Consider the following 15531-nt stretch of genomic DNA (forward strand, 5'->3'; position numbering starts at 1 on the left):
GCCGGCGTGTGTCCCCAAGTTAGCGCTGGGGATGTGCCTTTGCCGGGATGTGCTCAGGTTAGAGGCAGGGCTGGGAGTGGGGCCAGGGCCCAGGACGGTCAGAGGTGCTTTGCTGCCCCCGACGCTGTCCCTGGCGGGGAGTGGGTAGGCCCCACTCTGCCTGGAGGGCCTTTCGGGCCAGGGTGGCTGCTCCGGAGGGCAGGCTGGGCGAGCTGGGCCCCGTCCTCCTGGCCAGGCCCTTGAGTTGCTGGGGCCTCCTCCAGCTGCCTGCTTGCTCTCCGGCCCTCTGCTGGCTCGGGCGTCCTGCTACACATTCGGGTTTCTCTGGTGACTAGAGGGCAGTTCTTGGGTCTCCCACTGAAGAATCACTGGAGGCCATGAGCTCAGGGTCCTCTGCGTGACATGCTTCTGGGAGAGGCCTCAGGGGCTCGTCTCCATTCAGCTGTGCCCCTTTCCCAGTTACATGGGTGGCCCTGGCATGGTAACGGACTGACTTCTGAGGGTCACATTTCTCAGTCTGGCCCACTCTCAGCATCTTGGGCCCCATATTCCTTCCTCATCTCTGGGAAGCAAGGATAAACTGAGTCAAACTCTCAAAGCCTCCCTGATGGGGAGGGTGAATGGATTCTCCCTTCGAGAAGGAGCAGGTGGCCAGGAGCAGAGACTTGGGGTGCAGGGCATACTGCGCCTGGATAGGACTTACACCGGCAGCGACGGAGGCAGGCTGTTGACTTGGCTGTGGACGGTGTGTCCCTCTGGATGTGGGGGCAAGTCCTGGGTCCTGCTTGGCCTGGTGGATGCCTGGGGTCTGGGGCTGAGCTCTCCCTGGCCCCCTGGGCCAAGTCTGGCTCACAAAGGCCACAGAAGGGAAGGATGTGCCGGGGAATGTAGGTCAGGGGCCTGACTGGCTAGCTTTGGCCAGGCTCTGCTGGCAGGTCTGGTGTTTTAGCCTGTATCCTGGGGTGGTTTTTGGCAACACAAAAATGATGGGAGAAACTTGGTGGGAGAGGGACAAGTTTGTAAAATATCATTACTGAAACTGAGCGTTTTCCTGGAGAGGCAATTGAAACTCAGTAAGTTCTGGGATCACCCAAGAAGGGACCAGTCTTTTGGGGGCGGGACCGAGCGCCTGTGCGTGGTGCTGGGCAGTGCAAGTCAGTGCAGAGGGCTCTGCTCTCCTCCTGCCCTTGACCACCCCCGCACCCCTGCACCAGCAGATGATCCCTGCCTAGGAGCGGTCTCGGTTCTGTAGTGTGGGCTCAACCAGAATGGTTTGATTGAAACCAGATCTCAGTTGAACTTGCTGCCAGAAAGTAGGATTTAATACTGCCCTTCCACTCAGGGTCTGGCACTAGGGTAAGTCTGAAGGTCTGCGAGTGGCCTTGAACGCCTCATGGATTCTCCGGCACCCGAGGGCACTGAGCAGGTGCCCAGCCCTGGGAGGGGGCCGCAGGGTGTGCGTGCTGGGGGAGGGCCGAGCCTTTATGAGTAAGGAGCAGTGTCTTGCTGGCCCCGACTTCCACCCGTTGCTCTGCAGCTGGCTTGAACCTGGGGAGCCCGAGGCGCCTGCCTCCCCTCTTCCCGCAACAGAGGCCTTCACCGGGCGGACGAGGGGTTCGGGAATCCAGGGGCAGCAGGCAGCGCCCGGCCCACGCCTTGTGCGTGTGCAAGCTGTGGCTGGCTGGGCCTCCGTCCGCGTCGTGCAGGGCTAACATGTACTCGGGCGATCTCAGAGCAAGGTATTATTTACCCTGCTGACGTCAATGAGAACATATTATCCACTGGCTTTTTGTAGCCTGAAATGAGCACCAGAGCTCAGGGAACATAACCACCTTCCATACTTTAAAAATTCCACTCGCAGCCGGATGAGGTAAAGGCCCTGTCTCCTCTGTCTGACATTCATATCACCCAGGCTCTTAGAAAACAAGTTGTTTTTATTTTAATTGAATTTTAGGTTGAAAACATAAAAACAGTACATTTTCCTTGCAGAACATTACCCCATGTAAATTACCACTTGGTAATAAAGATCATTTATTAAACTGCATTTTAGGTAATTTTCTAACATTGAGGGACAGGGTCCATTTTGATTTTTTTTTTTTTACATTGGAGCTATTATGATTTGCACTCAAAATACCAAAAGCTATTGAAGTCACCATTCTTAGTAATTAAAAAAAAACACACACGGAAAAAATAACTACAATCAGATTTTTGTCAAAAGTAACTTTCACAAACCAAACATCCAGCAAAGACCACCCTCCTCCTCTCCGAAATAAGCAAATAATCTTGCCCTTTCTACAAAGTGCAAATATCTCGATCACTTTTATTCCTTAAGTTGCAGTCCCCAAAGAGAAGCAAAGCTACTTCTGCTTTTCCCTCCAGAGATTTTGGTGGAGGCGGGGATCTTTCACCATCAGTAGTGGGAAGGCATGGCCACTTGGATTTCCTTGGCTGAGCAGATCTCGAGCCAGATAGGCCCCACACAGCCAGCAGCGGGTCTGAGTTCGCTGCACTTACTCGTGGAACAGAATTCCAGTCGGGGGTCCCGTTTTTCCATGATGTTCTTTTGTACTCCTACTTCTCCTGCGCCCCTCTACCCACCCACTTTGCCTCTGAGAAGAGAGAGTATTTAAAGCATGTTAATTGCTTTCTCTCTGAAAGTGTCTAATTTCACTCGTATTTGATGGACCTTGACTGGAGAGAAATGTTACGCCCCTCCTGCAGACCAGGTTCCTTTCCAGATTCTTCGAGGGCCTCCTTTCGTGGCTCGGTCTGCGGGCCTGCAGCGCTGAGCCAAAGCCCTGCCGTTTGCCCCCTCCGCCGGCAGGAAGGGTGTGCCCTTCCCGCACGGGCTCCTCTAGGAAATCGCTGTGTTGTGTGACGGGGAGAAATCGGCCCTCTCTGATGGGAGCCGCCGCTGCTGTAGTCAGCCGGACCTGCGGGCAGGGCGGGCCGGGGGCTCTGTGTCTCTTGAGCCTGATCTTGCGTGACCACCTGGGGGGCACGTGCCCCAAAGCCAGGCAGCTGCCGAGGGGAGAATATGGTTGCGGGACAGTCACACCTACCCAGTGCTTAACTGAGATGGGGGCTTTTAGATAGCTGTTGGCTCGTGGCGAGTCGAAGCTACCTCGGAGGGGAAGGAGCAGCCAGGGAGAAGCCAGGAAGCCCCGAGCCGGCCCCAGCTCCGCCCGCACGGGCCCTGCGCGCGCTGCCCGCGCACCTCGCCTCCCGCGCGCTCCGGTGACCTCGGCGTCCGGCTCATTTCACAGAATCGTCGTGCGGTGAAATGTTCGGTGGTGGACGTACGAGTCCGAGTTGTCGCTCCTTGCGGACCGGCAGGCGGGCGGGGGCCGGGAGCGGTTGGCCGCACCCCCCGCCCCCCAGTCTGCAGGAGGAGGTGCCCCGTGCTGCCGCAGCTGGCCCAGAGGGGGGCTCTGTGGGTAGTGACCCCCCCCGGGACCCCCAGGCAGGTGGGACCCCACGACTGAACTTGTCAGAGGGGACACATACATTTAAAGGCTTTGTCCAGTTTTGACACAGAGGCAGACGGGGCTGCTCTTGTCTTCCACTCACCACTCTGAAAAGTTCTGTTAACATTTCCAGAAGCAGCACAGCGATCAAAGACCCCTGCCTATGCAGTGACTCCAACTTACTACCTGTTCTCCAGTTTGTCCCTTTGATGTCTAGGCACACAGAGAGCGAGCGGCTCGGGTGGTTTCCGAGGAGGCAGTAGAGGCAGCCCGGTTCAGGGGTACAGACGCGGCCAAGGTAAGCTCCCCGCAGGGGGAGACCACAACTGCCCCCCGGGGCCAGAGCGGTCAGAGCACCCTCTGTCTCGTCGCTAGAGGAGGAGGAATGGGGAAAAGCGATCTGAAGGATGAATTTCCTTTAAACCACAAGGGTGCTTAGGTTTGACCGCTGACAGCCCTCCCATGTAACCCGGAGCCGCCAGTTCCCCCAGGGAACCCACGCGGGCCGGACTCCCGAGCTGCCGGAGCCCCCCCGGCCCTTCCTCGCGGAGCATCCCCCCTCCTGCCAACTCCCAAGTGTTCCCCTTCTCGGGTGCCAATGGCAGTGGGGGGCAGAAGCGGTGGGGGGGGTGGGGGGAGAGGCCCTCCCTCTCAGACGGGGGGGCAGACCCGGCGCCCCGGAGGCCCTCAGGAAACAAGCGCCCGGCAGGTCTTTATTTCTGAGGGAGAGAGGGAGCCGACTTTCTCCTTCTTGGGAGCAAAGTTTGATGTGGAAGCGAAGGGGTTCTGTCCCTACCAGAACTTTCCTTCAGCACCATGTCCTCGTCTTCCCCCCGGGGGCCTCAGATGTGTGTTTCTGACTGGATAATGGAAAGGGGTGGCTGTAGCAAGCCGCCTGCCCCCACGGTCAGCGTAGCTCCCCAGGGACTTGGCAAGAGCCCGCCTGCCCTTCCGTCGTGGTAACGCGCTCTACTTGCCTTACAGGGACCAGCACATCAGTTGCATGTAAATACTAGAGACGCGCTTGCCCAACTGGAAATTGCAGAACTAGTGCATTTTTCCCAAAGCAGAGACTAATACCCCTGGATTAAAAAAACATAAAAAATAAAGTACCACACATATTGCACTTTTTGCCGAATGAAATTTTTACCTCATGTTCATCTCACCAAAGTCTCTTCAGAGGAGCCTGGTTTACAAGATAATAAAGCTAATGATTACTATACAGTAGTGTACACACTGCTTACGTGAAACAAACTGGAAAGAAAGTCATTATTTCAAAGTAGCCTCTCGTAAAAAGAGCAGTAGACGAAGCCTTCTTAGTGTTTTAGTGCGGAAGCTGCTCGGAAGTGTCCGGAGGTCCCCGGTCAGGGGACAGAGCCCTGGAGGTGATCCCACAGGGCTGGGAACACACTTGACTGACCGTCACCAGTCTCCTCTCACCAGCTTACCTTTCAGTAAAGACGGATCGTTAAGAAATTTCCTGATTTCTGCTTGAAATGAGCAAAGCAAATGGCTTACAGCCCCGGGTCTGGCGTGCTGCTGGTCTGTCTGGTGTCTCCCACGCCGGCCCCTGCCGGGAGCTGCCCGCGGCAGCTCTAGGCCCTCCGACCGCCACCGGCCTCTCCGCTGTGCCCTGGGCTCGCCTCACCAGTCGGCCACCGCTCCGAGGCTTATGGCCTTTTGGGGGTGGGGGTGGGGGCTGGGCAGGCCTCGGTGTCGGCCTGTGAGTACCATTCCTGCCGCCCCAGGTTCAGACTAGAAGGCATTTTAATTTCATAAACATGACAGTGCTTCTGTAGTATATTTTGGAAAAATATCCTCTAGTTAAATCAAGCCCTATTTCATAACTGGCTTATTTTGCAAAGACTGAAAACAGATTAGAGATCTTAATGAAAGGATGGCTTAAATGATGTTTAAGCATGAGGAGGAATAAACAATCCATGGAAGGAACAGAATTCATTCCTACTGGATCTTCATGAGCTGTTAAATCACAAAACGACGGTCCTCCAGGGCACCCTCTCTTGCTAAGACCTGAATGCTCCCCGCAGCAGAGCACTTCTGTGGCACGTCCTGGCGCCCACCAGAGCCGGGACCGAGGACTGCTCCCCTCACCCCCGCTGGGAGCGGCTGGGCCAGGGCACGCTTCTCACCTGCCTGGACACCCACTACAATGAGGAAAGGCAACTTAAAGGTGTTTCTAGATGCAGCATGGTAGTGTCTCTCTTCTTTGTGCTTTGTGATGCTTTGTGCTTAGCGCATTCATCTGCTGCTAGGACAAGCCATTCTACAGGACAGAAACGACAGTCTTTGTCAATAACACTGGGTTTGTAACACTGGGATGTTGCTGTCCGAACGACAGGTTGTTACGTCTAGGTCTACGGTTAACTAGCTGGCGCGTTACTTTTACTTACTCTGGTGAGAGAACTGTAAGAGTTAAGGTTACGTTTTCACTAGTCATAGCACGTGTTTTGACAGCTGATCCGCTAGAAGGTTAACACATTTGTGGTTTTAAATATTGCTGTAATACTTGAACATTTCGTTACAAGTCAAAACTTCTAAGGAAATTAAGAATGCGATTCCCACATGGTGGAAAACAAACTCTGAAGTGACTTTGGATTTAGCATTGACATAAATGGAAAACTGTTGGTTTCTACAGAAAAGAAAGAATTAAAGCATGATCTGGGGGGGGAAAAAGGCACAGCACTACCACTTCACATGGGAGATCAAAGTTCATGTTTCTTGTCCTATGAAACTGTCCAAACATACAAAGCTCAATAAACTACTAGCAACACAGAAGGTAAAGTCAGAGTAGTTACTACATTTTAAAAGAGAGCTAGGTCCTCTGGAGATCAACCGTCCCAGACCAGCAGTTTACACCGAAGACTCAGCCGGAAGAGCCCGTCTTCCCTTGGCCCAGGGCTGCTGCTCCCGAGGGCTCCTTGTGGCCTGCCCCCGCCTCCGCTGTGCTGGGTGTCGAGGTCCTACAGTTGACTGCACTGGAGTCCTGAGTCCACTCTGCACCCCAGGGAACATTCGGAAGAGGACTGTCACTGCTCCCAAGTGGAGACGACTGCCCGTCCCAGGGGTCAGTGCCAGCTGTGACTTCATGGCCCCGGAAACGAAGCTCACGTTCCACTTCTTTGCAGTGGTCTCGGGGACAACCGGAAGCAGCGGCTTCAGACCGAGGACTCGGTGACAAAGCGCAGCTTTTCCTTGACTTCCTGTGCATCAAAGCCCCTGACGTATTCTCGACTTGTGTAACAGAACACGTGTCGCTCGGCTTCGGTGAAAAATCTAGTGTCGTGTTGCTCTGTTTTGGTTTTGCCCATATCTCATGGCACAGTTTCTCCTGCTTCCACCAAGGTTTCCCCCGATAGCGAGCTGGTTGTGTTCTACCGCAAACCCAGGTCCGGATGTCTTCTCTAAAAGCCTCTGTCAGTGCCTCCCGTGAGGGCGGGCTCCGCCTGCTGGAAGGGCACGAGCTTCGGCTACCACTGCGCTCCGCACTGGCCCCAGAGGACTGTGGTGGGACAGAGCCAGGAGAAGGCGACACGTGGCCCGGCCAGGCCCTCTGATTCCAGGTCGGCAACTTACTTTTTCTCCATTTGGGAGAGGGCAGGAAAATAAGCTTTAAATTGAAAAGGCTGGAATAAAAATAGAAACACACATTCTTCCTTCACTGGACCCGCCTCACTTCCTGTGCCGAGGTTAGTTTACCAGGACGTAGCCACTGTGCTGTGGGTCCACAGCCTCCAGCATTTCACAATCGAAGAGTCCAGGGAACTCTGAGAGGGCCAGAGGGTCGTAGCTGGAGGCGGCCTCCTGCGGTCCCGAGTTCCGGGGACAGTCCTGCGCGGCCGGGCCGCTCTGCGGCGCCCCCTCCATGGGGTAGTGGCAGGGAGCGGGGTAGTCTGGCTCCGGGGAGGCAGCCCCCGGCAGCTCGCAAGTCTGATAGGAGAACTGTAGGGGGGCCGGGGTGGCTCTGGCCTGCGGGGGGGGCGGCGGCGGTGGCGGCGGCGGCGGCGGCGGGGGCGGCTGCAGGTGCCCGGCCAGCGGAGGAGCCCGGGGCCGGGGTGCGGAGGGCAGGGGCGGCAGCTGCATCTCCTGGAACCGGCTGACAAAGGGGCTGTACTGCATTTGCTCGGAAGCGGGCTCCAGCACGGGGCTCAGGGGCTGGGACAGGCTGAAAGGCGGGGGCTGCGGGGACGGCGTGGACGTGTCCTGGCGGGGCAGGGGCAGCTGCTGACCGGGCGGCGGGTATGGGCTCTCTGCTATCTGCATCTGATTAAAGTAGGCCTGTAGCTGAGACTGTTTCTGGAGAAAGAGTCGCTTCTGTTGGAGTCTAAAGTGGCAACAGCAAAAGAAAGAATTTCAAATCTTCCTCAGTGATGGCAATTTTATATAAATCCAGGATCAGTCCTCCCACTTCTTTTCCGCAGCAGAAAAAACAAAAAACAACAAAAGCAACGGGGGTAGGAAGCAGCCGTGTCTGGTTTCATGTAGCTGACATTTTTGTCCCCCAATTCTGGTGGAACCCTTGGTGCTACAGTGAACACTAAATCATTTTCTCTGAGACCAAGTTTTTCTCCCTGTGAGGCGAGAGGCTGATTTCCTAGCTGGAGTGTTTTAAAGCGGGGCAACGCCTGGCCTCTGGGGGTGGCTGTAGGTTGACAGAACGGGGTACTTGCACATTGGCCAGGCTGCTTCTCCTAGAGAGGCGTGAGGACATGAATTACCGCGAGAGACGACAGAGGCCCTCCCTGCCGCAGAGCCCACTTACGCTGCTGCAGGACATGGGTTCTGAGAGCTAGGGCTACTCGTAACCCGAAGGAGAACACTAGAAGGGAAAGAAGACAAACGCAGACCTGCCATCTCCTGCCAGGCCCATCTCCCGTGAACAATGGACTGTCTGCATCAGTGATCAGGTCTTGAAACCTGTGTCCCAGTAGAGGCAAAAGCGCCGGCGAAAGAGGGGGGGATCGTCTGGCTTCGTGAAATCCTCAACAAAGAAAGGGACCCTCTCTCACCTGTGTTCCTGCAGCTGCTGCTCGAGGCTCCGGGGCGGCTCTTTACAGTACAGCTGACAGGTGTTCTGCGCTTTTGACAGAAGGCTGGGCTTCTGGGAGAGGAGAAAAAGAAGATGAGCACGACAGTATGAAGTCATCTAGGATGAAGTCACTGGACGGCCCTGTCTGCCTGGAGGACAAGGCCAACTGTGTCCTCCCGAATCTGTGCAGGGTGAGGGCGTGGACACTCGCTCCCCGAGGCCCAGCAGCACCGGGTCAGCGGGCCTGTGCCGCCCCAGCGTGGACCGGCGTCCGTTTTTCCACTTCTCAGAGTCCTCTAGAACTACAAGGCTCACGCGATGAAACACAATGAGAAGAGTGGAGTGAAATCTTGACAGCAAAGGCCACAGCATCCACTGAATGACGTGTACCATTTTTAAAGGTTTTCAGGCATTAATGTAGAGAGCTGATAGTAAAGTTTTGTTGGATTGAGATTTCCATTTTATTATTCATTAACAAGCATAACTTTAAAAGCAAAGAAACCAGGTTTCTCTTTCCTACCGGTGGCTTCCTTCTTTCCTGGGGCCTGAGGACAAATCCTTTTCTGCTGCCCATATAAGCCTAAGGCTAAGTCCGAACGTGTTTCTAGAAACTGCAGGTCCTGAGTGAAAGCTACCTGCTTCCTGGGGAAAAAAGGAGCTACCCTAAAAAATTAACCAAGCAAAACCTGTTTCTGCTGTGCAGAAAAGCGGACCGTGGCCAAGCACCGCGAGCGTTAACAAGGGGCAGGGTCCCACCTGGAGTCTGTGGAGATACTGCGCCTCCAGGCTCTGGCGCGGGGAAAGCTGCGGACGCACGCTGCTGGGCACGGCCGAGACCGTTTTCTGCTGCTGAGAAACTTCCTCCTGAGGAGCAAGGGGCATGCAAACATTTTCAATTCTCCATGTGGGAGAAAGTTTCAGTTCTTTGTTTAAGCACCTTCGTAAGTGTCCAAGAGGAACTCCAACTCTGTAAGACTTAAGACTCAAAGCTTTTCACATAACTAGTCGGCTGAGGGTTAATCACTTCGTAGTGAACGATTACCTAGTCGGTACAGCGGCAAAGGCTCTTGATGTCACCAGGAGGCCCTGACCTTCATGTGGGCATCAAATGCTAGAATTTCCATGATGCACTGAAAATAGGTTCAAAATAAAATGTGTTGGATAAAAGCAGTATTTGGGGGGTCATTTTTAGTATAACTACTCCACTTATGTAATGAAGTGGTAAGCTTTGCATTTATATCACTATCTTTGTGTGTGTGCTGGGGGAGGGGAGTTCAATGACACTAACAGAAGTCATTCATCTAAAATCTGCCCTATGCACCAGCCACAGCTTGAGAGCGTCTACACGTCCTCATGGTACTAATCACCAGGGACCAGTGTGGACAGGTCTAACCTGTTGGTGGCAGTGACAAGGAAAGCTTTCAGGCTGTGAGCGCTCCAAAACGACCTGTGTGCTCTGGGACTCCAGCTGGTCCTCAAAGTGACAGGACGCTCCTTCGGGATGAGGCCATGCCTCACACAGAGCCCCCATGGGAAGGGAGCACCCACCTGAGGGCAGCTGGCGGCGAGGTCCTGGAGCTGAGGGGCAGCAGGTGCCAAGTCCGGGTCTGCCTCTGGTCCGAGCTGTTCGTAGAGCAGCTGCACTTTGTTCAGTTCTAGGATTCCTTTGGTTCTGGCCAGATTCTGAAGATGTTGTCTAAATGCCACAATTCCTGAAGCAGAGAACAATGACCGAAACATTTAAATGAAACACAAGGTCTTCCAGTGACCAGAGGCGTGAAACCAACATGGCCACAACCCCCCTCAAGCCCTACAGCAGGAGAGTGTTAGGAGCCACAAGAGAAGAGTGGCCGGTCACCTTGGGTGAGGGAGGTATCCGACGCCCGGCGGCCCTCTCGGAAGCTCACTGGCGACCTGTTGTGGGCCTCTCGCTTCTGGGAGCTCAAAGCCTGCATGGCTGGGTTGGCAGGTCTCAGGCTGATGAAGGGAGACGTCATGCGTGGGGAGGGTGGATTGGCTAACATGATGTCCTTAAGGGAAGGGTTGTCCTCCAGAAAGTTCAGGTCCCTCTGAACAGACCCCATATCATATTCCGAGTCCACACTGTCAAGGGAGGGGTTGTCGCTCATGGAGAAAAGTTTCCCTTTAAGAGAAAAGAACAAAACCAAACCAAACCAAAAGGTCAGACCAACAGCAGACAGCAGCTCCTCTGAGCATGGGCTACAGGGCAGAACCGGCCTGAGTCTGCAAAGCTACGGCATCCGTAATCTCCAGTCTCCAACCAAAACACCTTTCCGGAAACTTTTTACATGTCCATTTAATCAGCTTCGAATATGTTTAGTGGGGTAAACACCCCCAAACCTGTGCCCTTAAGATCTCAGCCAGGGTCCTTGCTGGATCGCACAGCGCTCAGATGATGCCGGCGGCCGGGGGAGCCGCCCAGGGGTGCTGCATTATCCTCGTCGGTGGCCGCTGAGCAGGCCTGAGCCCAGAGCCTCGGAACGTGGGCCAGGAAGCCGTAAGACGTAGGCGGCATTCCAAGCAGGGGTGTCATGACTGTTTCTTGGAGACTGGGGCAGGCGTGTGTGTTGTGCAGACGCAGCCCAGGGCTCCGGGGTACCCTACCTGAACCAGGCACCACGAGCATCTGGTTGGTGACTTCTGACAGAGTGTGCCGTCTCTGCCCGCTGCGTGTGGCCTGGAACGCGTCAAAGGCCTGGCTGGGGTCTTCCTCAGCCTCTCCCTCTGTCTCCAGCCCCTCATCGATGGAGGTCTCCATCATGTTGCTGGGCAACGACTGGCACCCCTTCCTCACCGGGACGGGTGGCACGGGGTCCAGCAGGCAGCCGTTTACCTGCATGTCACGGTGAGAGGAAATCATCAGTTGCTGCTCTGCTGAGACGTTAAAAAAACCCACACAGGAAAAAATGTCAAGACTTGTGGCGAACTAGAAATTAAGTAAAATATTAAAAATGTACAGATTTGTTACTGATGACAACATGTAGATCGGGCGTTAAGGCAAGTCAGCTGCAGCTCTCAGAGACAGGGGCCCTTTATGACCCAAACTGGCACTGCCTCCCACGTTTCTGAGTCATCATTATTATAATAAACAATTTTTTTTAGTGGTTTCCAGATGAATGGGGATATATTAGCTTGAGGCCTACCAGTTATTATGATTATTATTTTTAAATAAGGGAAACGATGAGGGGGAGGAGGAGATAAAAAAAAAATAAAAAACCTGCATGGCTAAGAAGAAAGAGTAGCCACTAGCATTCTTCTAATTTTCAACCACAAAACATTCTGGAAGGTTCTAGACATACTTTTATGTTCATAATTTGAGTACCTGCCCATTTGATTTAGTCTTTAATTGGTTCTCTCTGCCTGGCGAATGGAAAAAAAAAATCTTTAAAGACAGACTGATACCACAAAAAGGAGTGAAAAAAAAATTGAAACGGCAAAGAGCCAAAGTCTTCCATTATAGAATAACAAATGACTCACAGCCCCAAAATTCCAGCAGAGGTTAATGAGCACCAGCGCACTGAATTGTCTCTCCTCCGGCCATACACACGGTATCCACAGCTCCTACCCCACGGGGTGAGCTCAGCGCAGCTCCCGAGCGAGCGAGAACTCTGCCCTCTGCAGCTGCCAACCCAACTACCTCACGCAGGCAGAGCCGGCAGACAAAGGGGAGCTGTGGCTGCGAGTTCTGGCTGCCAAGAGCCCCAGCGACGAGGCAGTTCTTTGCTTCATGACCGAAGCTATCCTCCGTCCCCCCCCCTCCCCCCGCCCCCAGGAAATCAATCCATTTTCTCCCAGGAATAGCTGCTCGGGGCCAGCCAGTCGCAGGACGTGGGTTCTCAGTGCTGCTCTCACCTGCGGTGCACCGCGTAGAGCTACTGCTGCTTTCGGAAGCACCAGAAGCTCATGTATGTGAGAGGTGACGTGGGACACCCAGTGCCAGACACAGGACAAACTTGCCTCTTATGGCAACCAATCTGAAGGCACTGCAAGGCCCTTTATTTGGAGAGGGAGACTGGGGGTGACTCAGAGCTTTGTCTGCTTGGGGGAGGGGACGGCCAGTCCAGAAAAACTCCTGCGGGTGCAGCCACTACTTGGATAAGGTGGCTCATGCATGACAGGGTTTTAAAGCGACAAGTGCACATTTAACAGGAAGCGTGGCCAATGCTTTCTTCCTACACGAAGACTGACCTTCCCCACATGGCACCAGAAACAAAAACTCCGAGATCTGGCCAGTGACTTTCAGGCTCCCGTTGGCCCTCCCCTAGGTAGGTGTCCCCTGTCTGGACACTCCGTAGTTGCAGGAAAGAATGGCTCTTGGGAAACTTCGATTTGTACCTGTAGGTTCCTTAACTCTCTGCTACCAGTCTTCTGAGAATAGCCAAGGAGGATTTAGAAATGAGTAAAGCAACAGAGAAAAGACTGGTATTGAGTAAGTATCCATTAAGCATCTTTATACTTTTTTTTTTTTAAAGATTTTATTTATTTATTTGACAGAGAGAGAAATCACAAGTAGGCAGAGAGGCAGGCAGAGAGAGAGAGGGGAAGCAGTCTCCCTGCCGAGCAGAGAGCCTGATGCGGGGCTCGATCCCAGGACCCTGAGATCATGACCCGAGCTGAAGGCAGTGGCTTAACCCACTGAGCCACCCAGGCGCCCCTATACTTTTTTTTAAAAGAAGATGTTATTTGAGAGCAAGAGAGCGAGAGCACAAGCAGGGGGAGGGGCAGAGGCAGAGGGAGAGGCAGGCTCCCCGCTGAGCAGGGAGCCTGTTGCAGGGCTCCATCCCAGCACCCTGGGATTATGACCTGAGCCTAAGGCACATGTGTACCTGCCTGAGCCCCCGGCGCTCCGCCCTGTCACACTTCTGTGGCTTCTTAGACTTGTACCAGCTATTTCTCACGGTACAGCCTTGCAACCAGGTTATTTTTTCTTAATAGAGGATAGTCCTCTTTTCTGGAGCACTCAGAAGACCTTGCAGTCCCCCTAAATTTATATTCTTTTCTTAAATTCTCTGCGTATAAATTAGCTCCTTCCTCTAGACTACAACAGGGAATGATGTCTTTCATTTAAAAACATTTGCTCAATTCATTTTCATTCTGGGAAACAATGATCTGGTTTTGGTTTTTCAGATGCTGTTTGATGATGATTAAATCAGAAAGCACCGTGGGGGGCCCTCACTCATACATAGTTAATAGGTGTGAACACCATCAGCTGTAAGTTCATTTCCTGAAATAGGTGACAGTCACACCACCCTTGCCTGCCAATTTACCCAGGGTCTTGATAGAACAAATTCAGCCCTAGGATTTCGTGACTGATATTGGGCTAATCTACATATGTGACCTAAGCTACTAGCAGTGAGTCTTTTGTTCTAGGACATACTCTAGGCTGACTGTAAATTACAGGGCCTCAAGACCCATGGGTGAAATGGACATTTTACAACACAGTGTTTTTGTCTTTAAAGCTCAAATGATCACTTTTTTTTTTCTTTTAAGAGTGTGTGAGCATGGAGTGGGGGGGGGGTGGGGTGGACAGAGAGAGGGAGAGAGAATCCCAAGCAGACTCCTCACAGAGCGTGGAGCTCAACACGGAGCTCGATCTCATGACCCTGAGAGCATGACCTGAGCTGAAATCAGGAGTTTACGCTCAACCGAATGAGCCACCCAGGCGCCCCTCGATCCATCACTCCCAGTAAGAGACCTCACTTCAATAGACAATACACATGCAGAAATCAGACGCTGAGAAACTCTGCCATGATTTGATTAACACCCGAGCCCACCAAGAAATACAAGATTCTAGCACAGAAGACTGGGAGACTGTTAAGGATCGAATACTTGTGTCTCAACCCCATCTCTCACCCCACCTCCTCTACCACCAAATTCGTATATGGAAACCCCAGTCCCCAGGGTGACTGTATCTGGAGAAGCAGCCTCCAAGGGGCAGTCGTTAAACCGGGATGACAAGGCTGGAGCCCTGCCCTGGGAGCATCCGTGTCCTTAGAAGAAAAAATACCAGGAAGCTCCCACGTGAGCAGAGAGCAGATGCCAGGGGAGGAGGGAGAGAGAAGGCAGTCCTCTACAAGCCAGGAGAAGAGTCCTCGCCAGAAATAAAACTGGTCACAACCTTCATCTCAATCTTCAATTTTTAGCTTCCAGAACTGTGAGGAAATAGCTTTCTGCGGCTTAGCCCCCCAGCCTGTGGTATTGTTACGGTGACCCGAGCTGACGAAGTCAGCAGACCAGTGCCCGGTATCAGCCAGTGAACCTGGGGGCTGAGAGTGTCTGTCTGCCCGCGCATCCTCGGCGCCCGGCAGGCTGGGCGCGTCCTGAGGCAGTGCGGGCCGAGCCTCAGCGCCCCCACTTCCCAGCCGACTGTTGAGTTTCTGTAACGCTCAGTTTCTCTCATGTGTACAGTGGCTGTTTGGGAAGATTAACTAAAATATCGTATCCCTTACTCTTATTTCCTGACCAAAAGGAACGCTTTATAATAACAATTTTAAAGGCAGGAGAATAAAATTACCCCATATTCTTTTAAAGCATTTTTTACCATCCTGAGGAAAATGAAAATGAACAGATAACCAGGTGAGAAAGAAAGAACTGGATAATCCCAATTCTAGAAATTTATCCTGAGGAATTAATCAGAGGCACAAAGATTTAAACACAAGGACATTTACCTGAGGCACATTTAAGGATGCCAAAAAAATTTAAAGTACCTGATGGCCAAAAATAGTAATTAAATATGGGCTTATCTAATACAATGTATTAGGCACTACTAACTTACACTTTCCTATTTCATAATCTGGAAAAAGGCAAATGATGTTACATTATGTAAATGCAACATACAAAATTACATAGAATATAATTTTAGAGTGCCTGGGTGGCTCAGTGGGTTAAGCCTCTGCCTTTGGCTCAGGTCCTGAGATCGAGCCCCACATTGGGCTCTCTGCTCAGCAGGGAGCCTGCTTCCCCCCTCTCCCTCTGCCTGCTTCTCTGCCTACTTGT

The 15531-nt window shown here is 53.0% G+C and overlaps 2 protein-coding genes across 3 annotated transcripts in view; one reads left to right on the plus strand and one right to left on the minus strand.

Moving 5' to 3' along the window:
• Positions 1–4518, plus strand: part of PPP2R1B (protein phosphatase 2 scaffold subunit Abeta) — a gene marked incomplete at its 3' end in the record, with an annotated part of 32353 nt that extends 27835 nt beyond the window's left edge. Inside the window, 3 exon segments of the mRNA XM_080816152.1 lie at positions 3685–3765; positions 4452–4481; positions 4483–4518. Coding sequence (XP_080672278.1) covers positions 3685–3765; positions 4452–4481; positions 4483–4518 — 147 coding nt within the window.
• Positions 4519–7166: 2648 nt separating this feature from the next.
• Positions 7167–15531, minus strand: part of SIK2 (salt inducible kinase 2) — a 122992-nt gene continuing 114627 nt past the window's right edge. The window contains exons 10-15 of one of the 2 annotated variants that reach the window (XM_080816151.1): positions 11140–11368; positions 10373–10657; positions 10063–10226; positions 9271–9378; positions 8495–8583; positions 7167–7809 (exon numbers count right to left, since the gene is read on the minus strand). In XM_080816151.1, the coding sequence (XP_080672277.1) occupies positions 7176–7809; positions 8495–8583; positions 9271–9378; positions 10063–10226; positions 10373–10657; positions 11140–11368 (1509 nt within the window). In that variant the 3' untranslated portion in view covers positions 7167–7175. Of the gene's footprint in view, positions 7810–8494; positions 8587–9270; positions 9379–10062; positions 10227–10372; positions 10658–11139; positions 11369–15531 lie in introns of both variants that reach the window. The other variant, XM_080816150.1, reaches the window with a different exon arrangement.

The sequence above is a fragment of the Martes martes genome (assembly GCF_963455335.1).
Source record: "Martes martes genome assembly, chromosome: 10".
NCBI lineage: Eukaryota > Metazoa > Chordata > Mammalia > Carnivora > Mustelidae > Martes > Martes martes.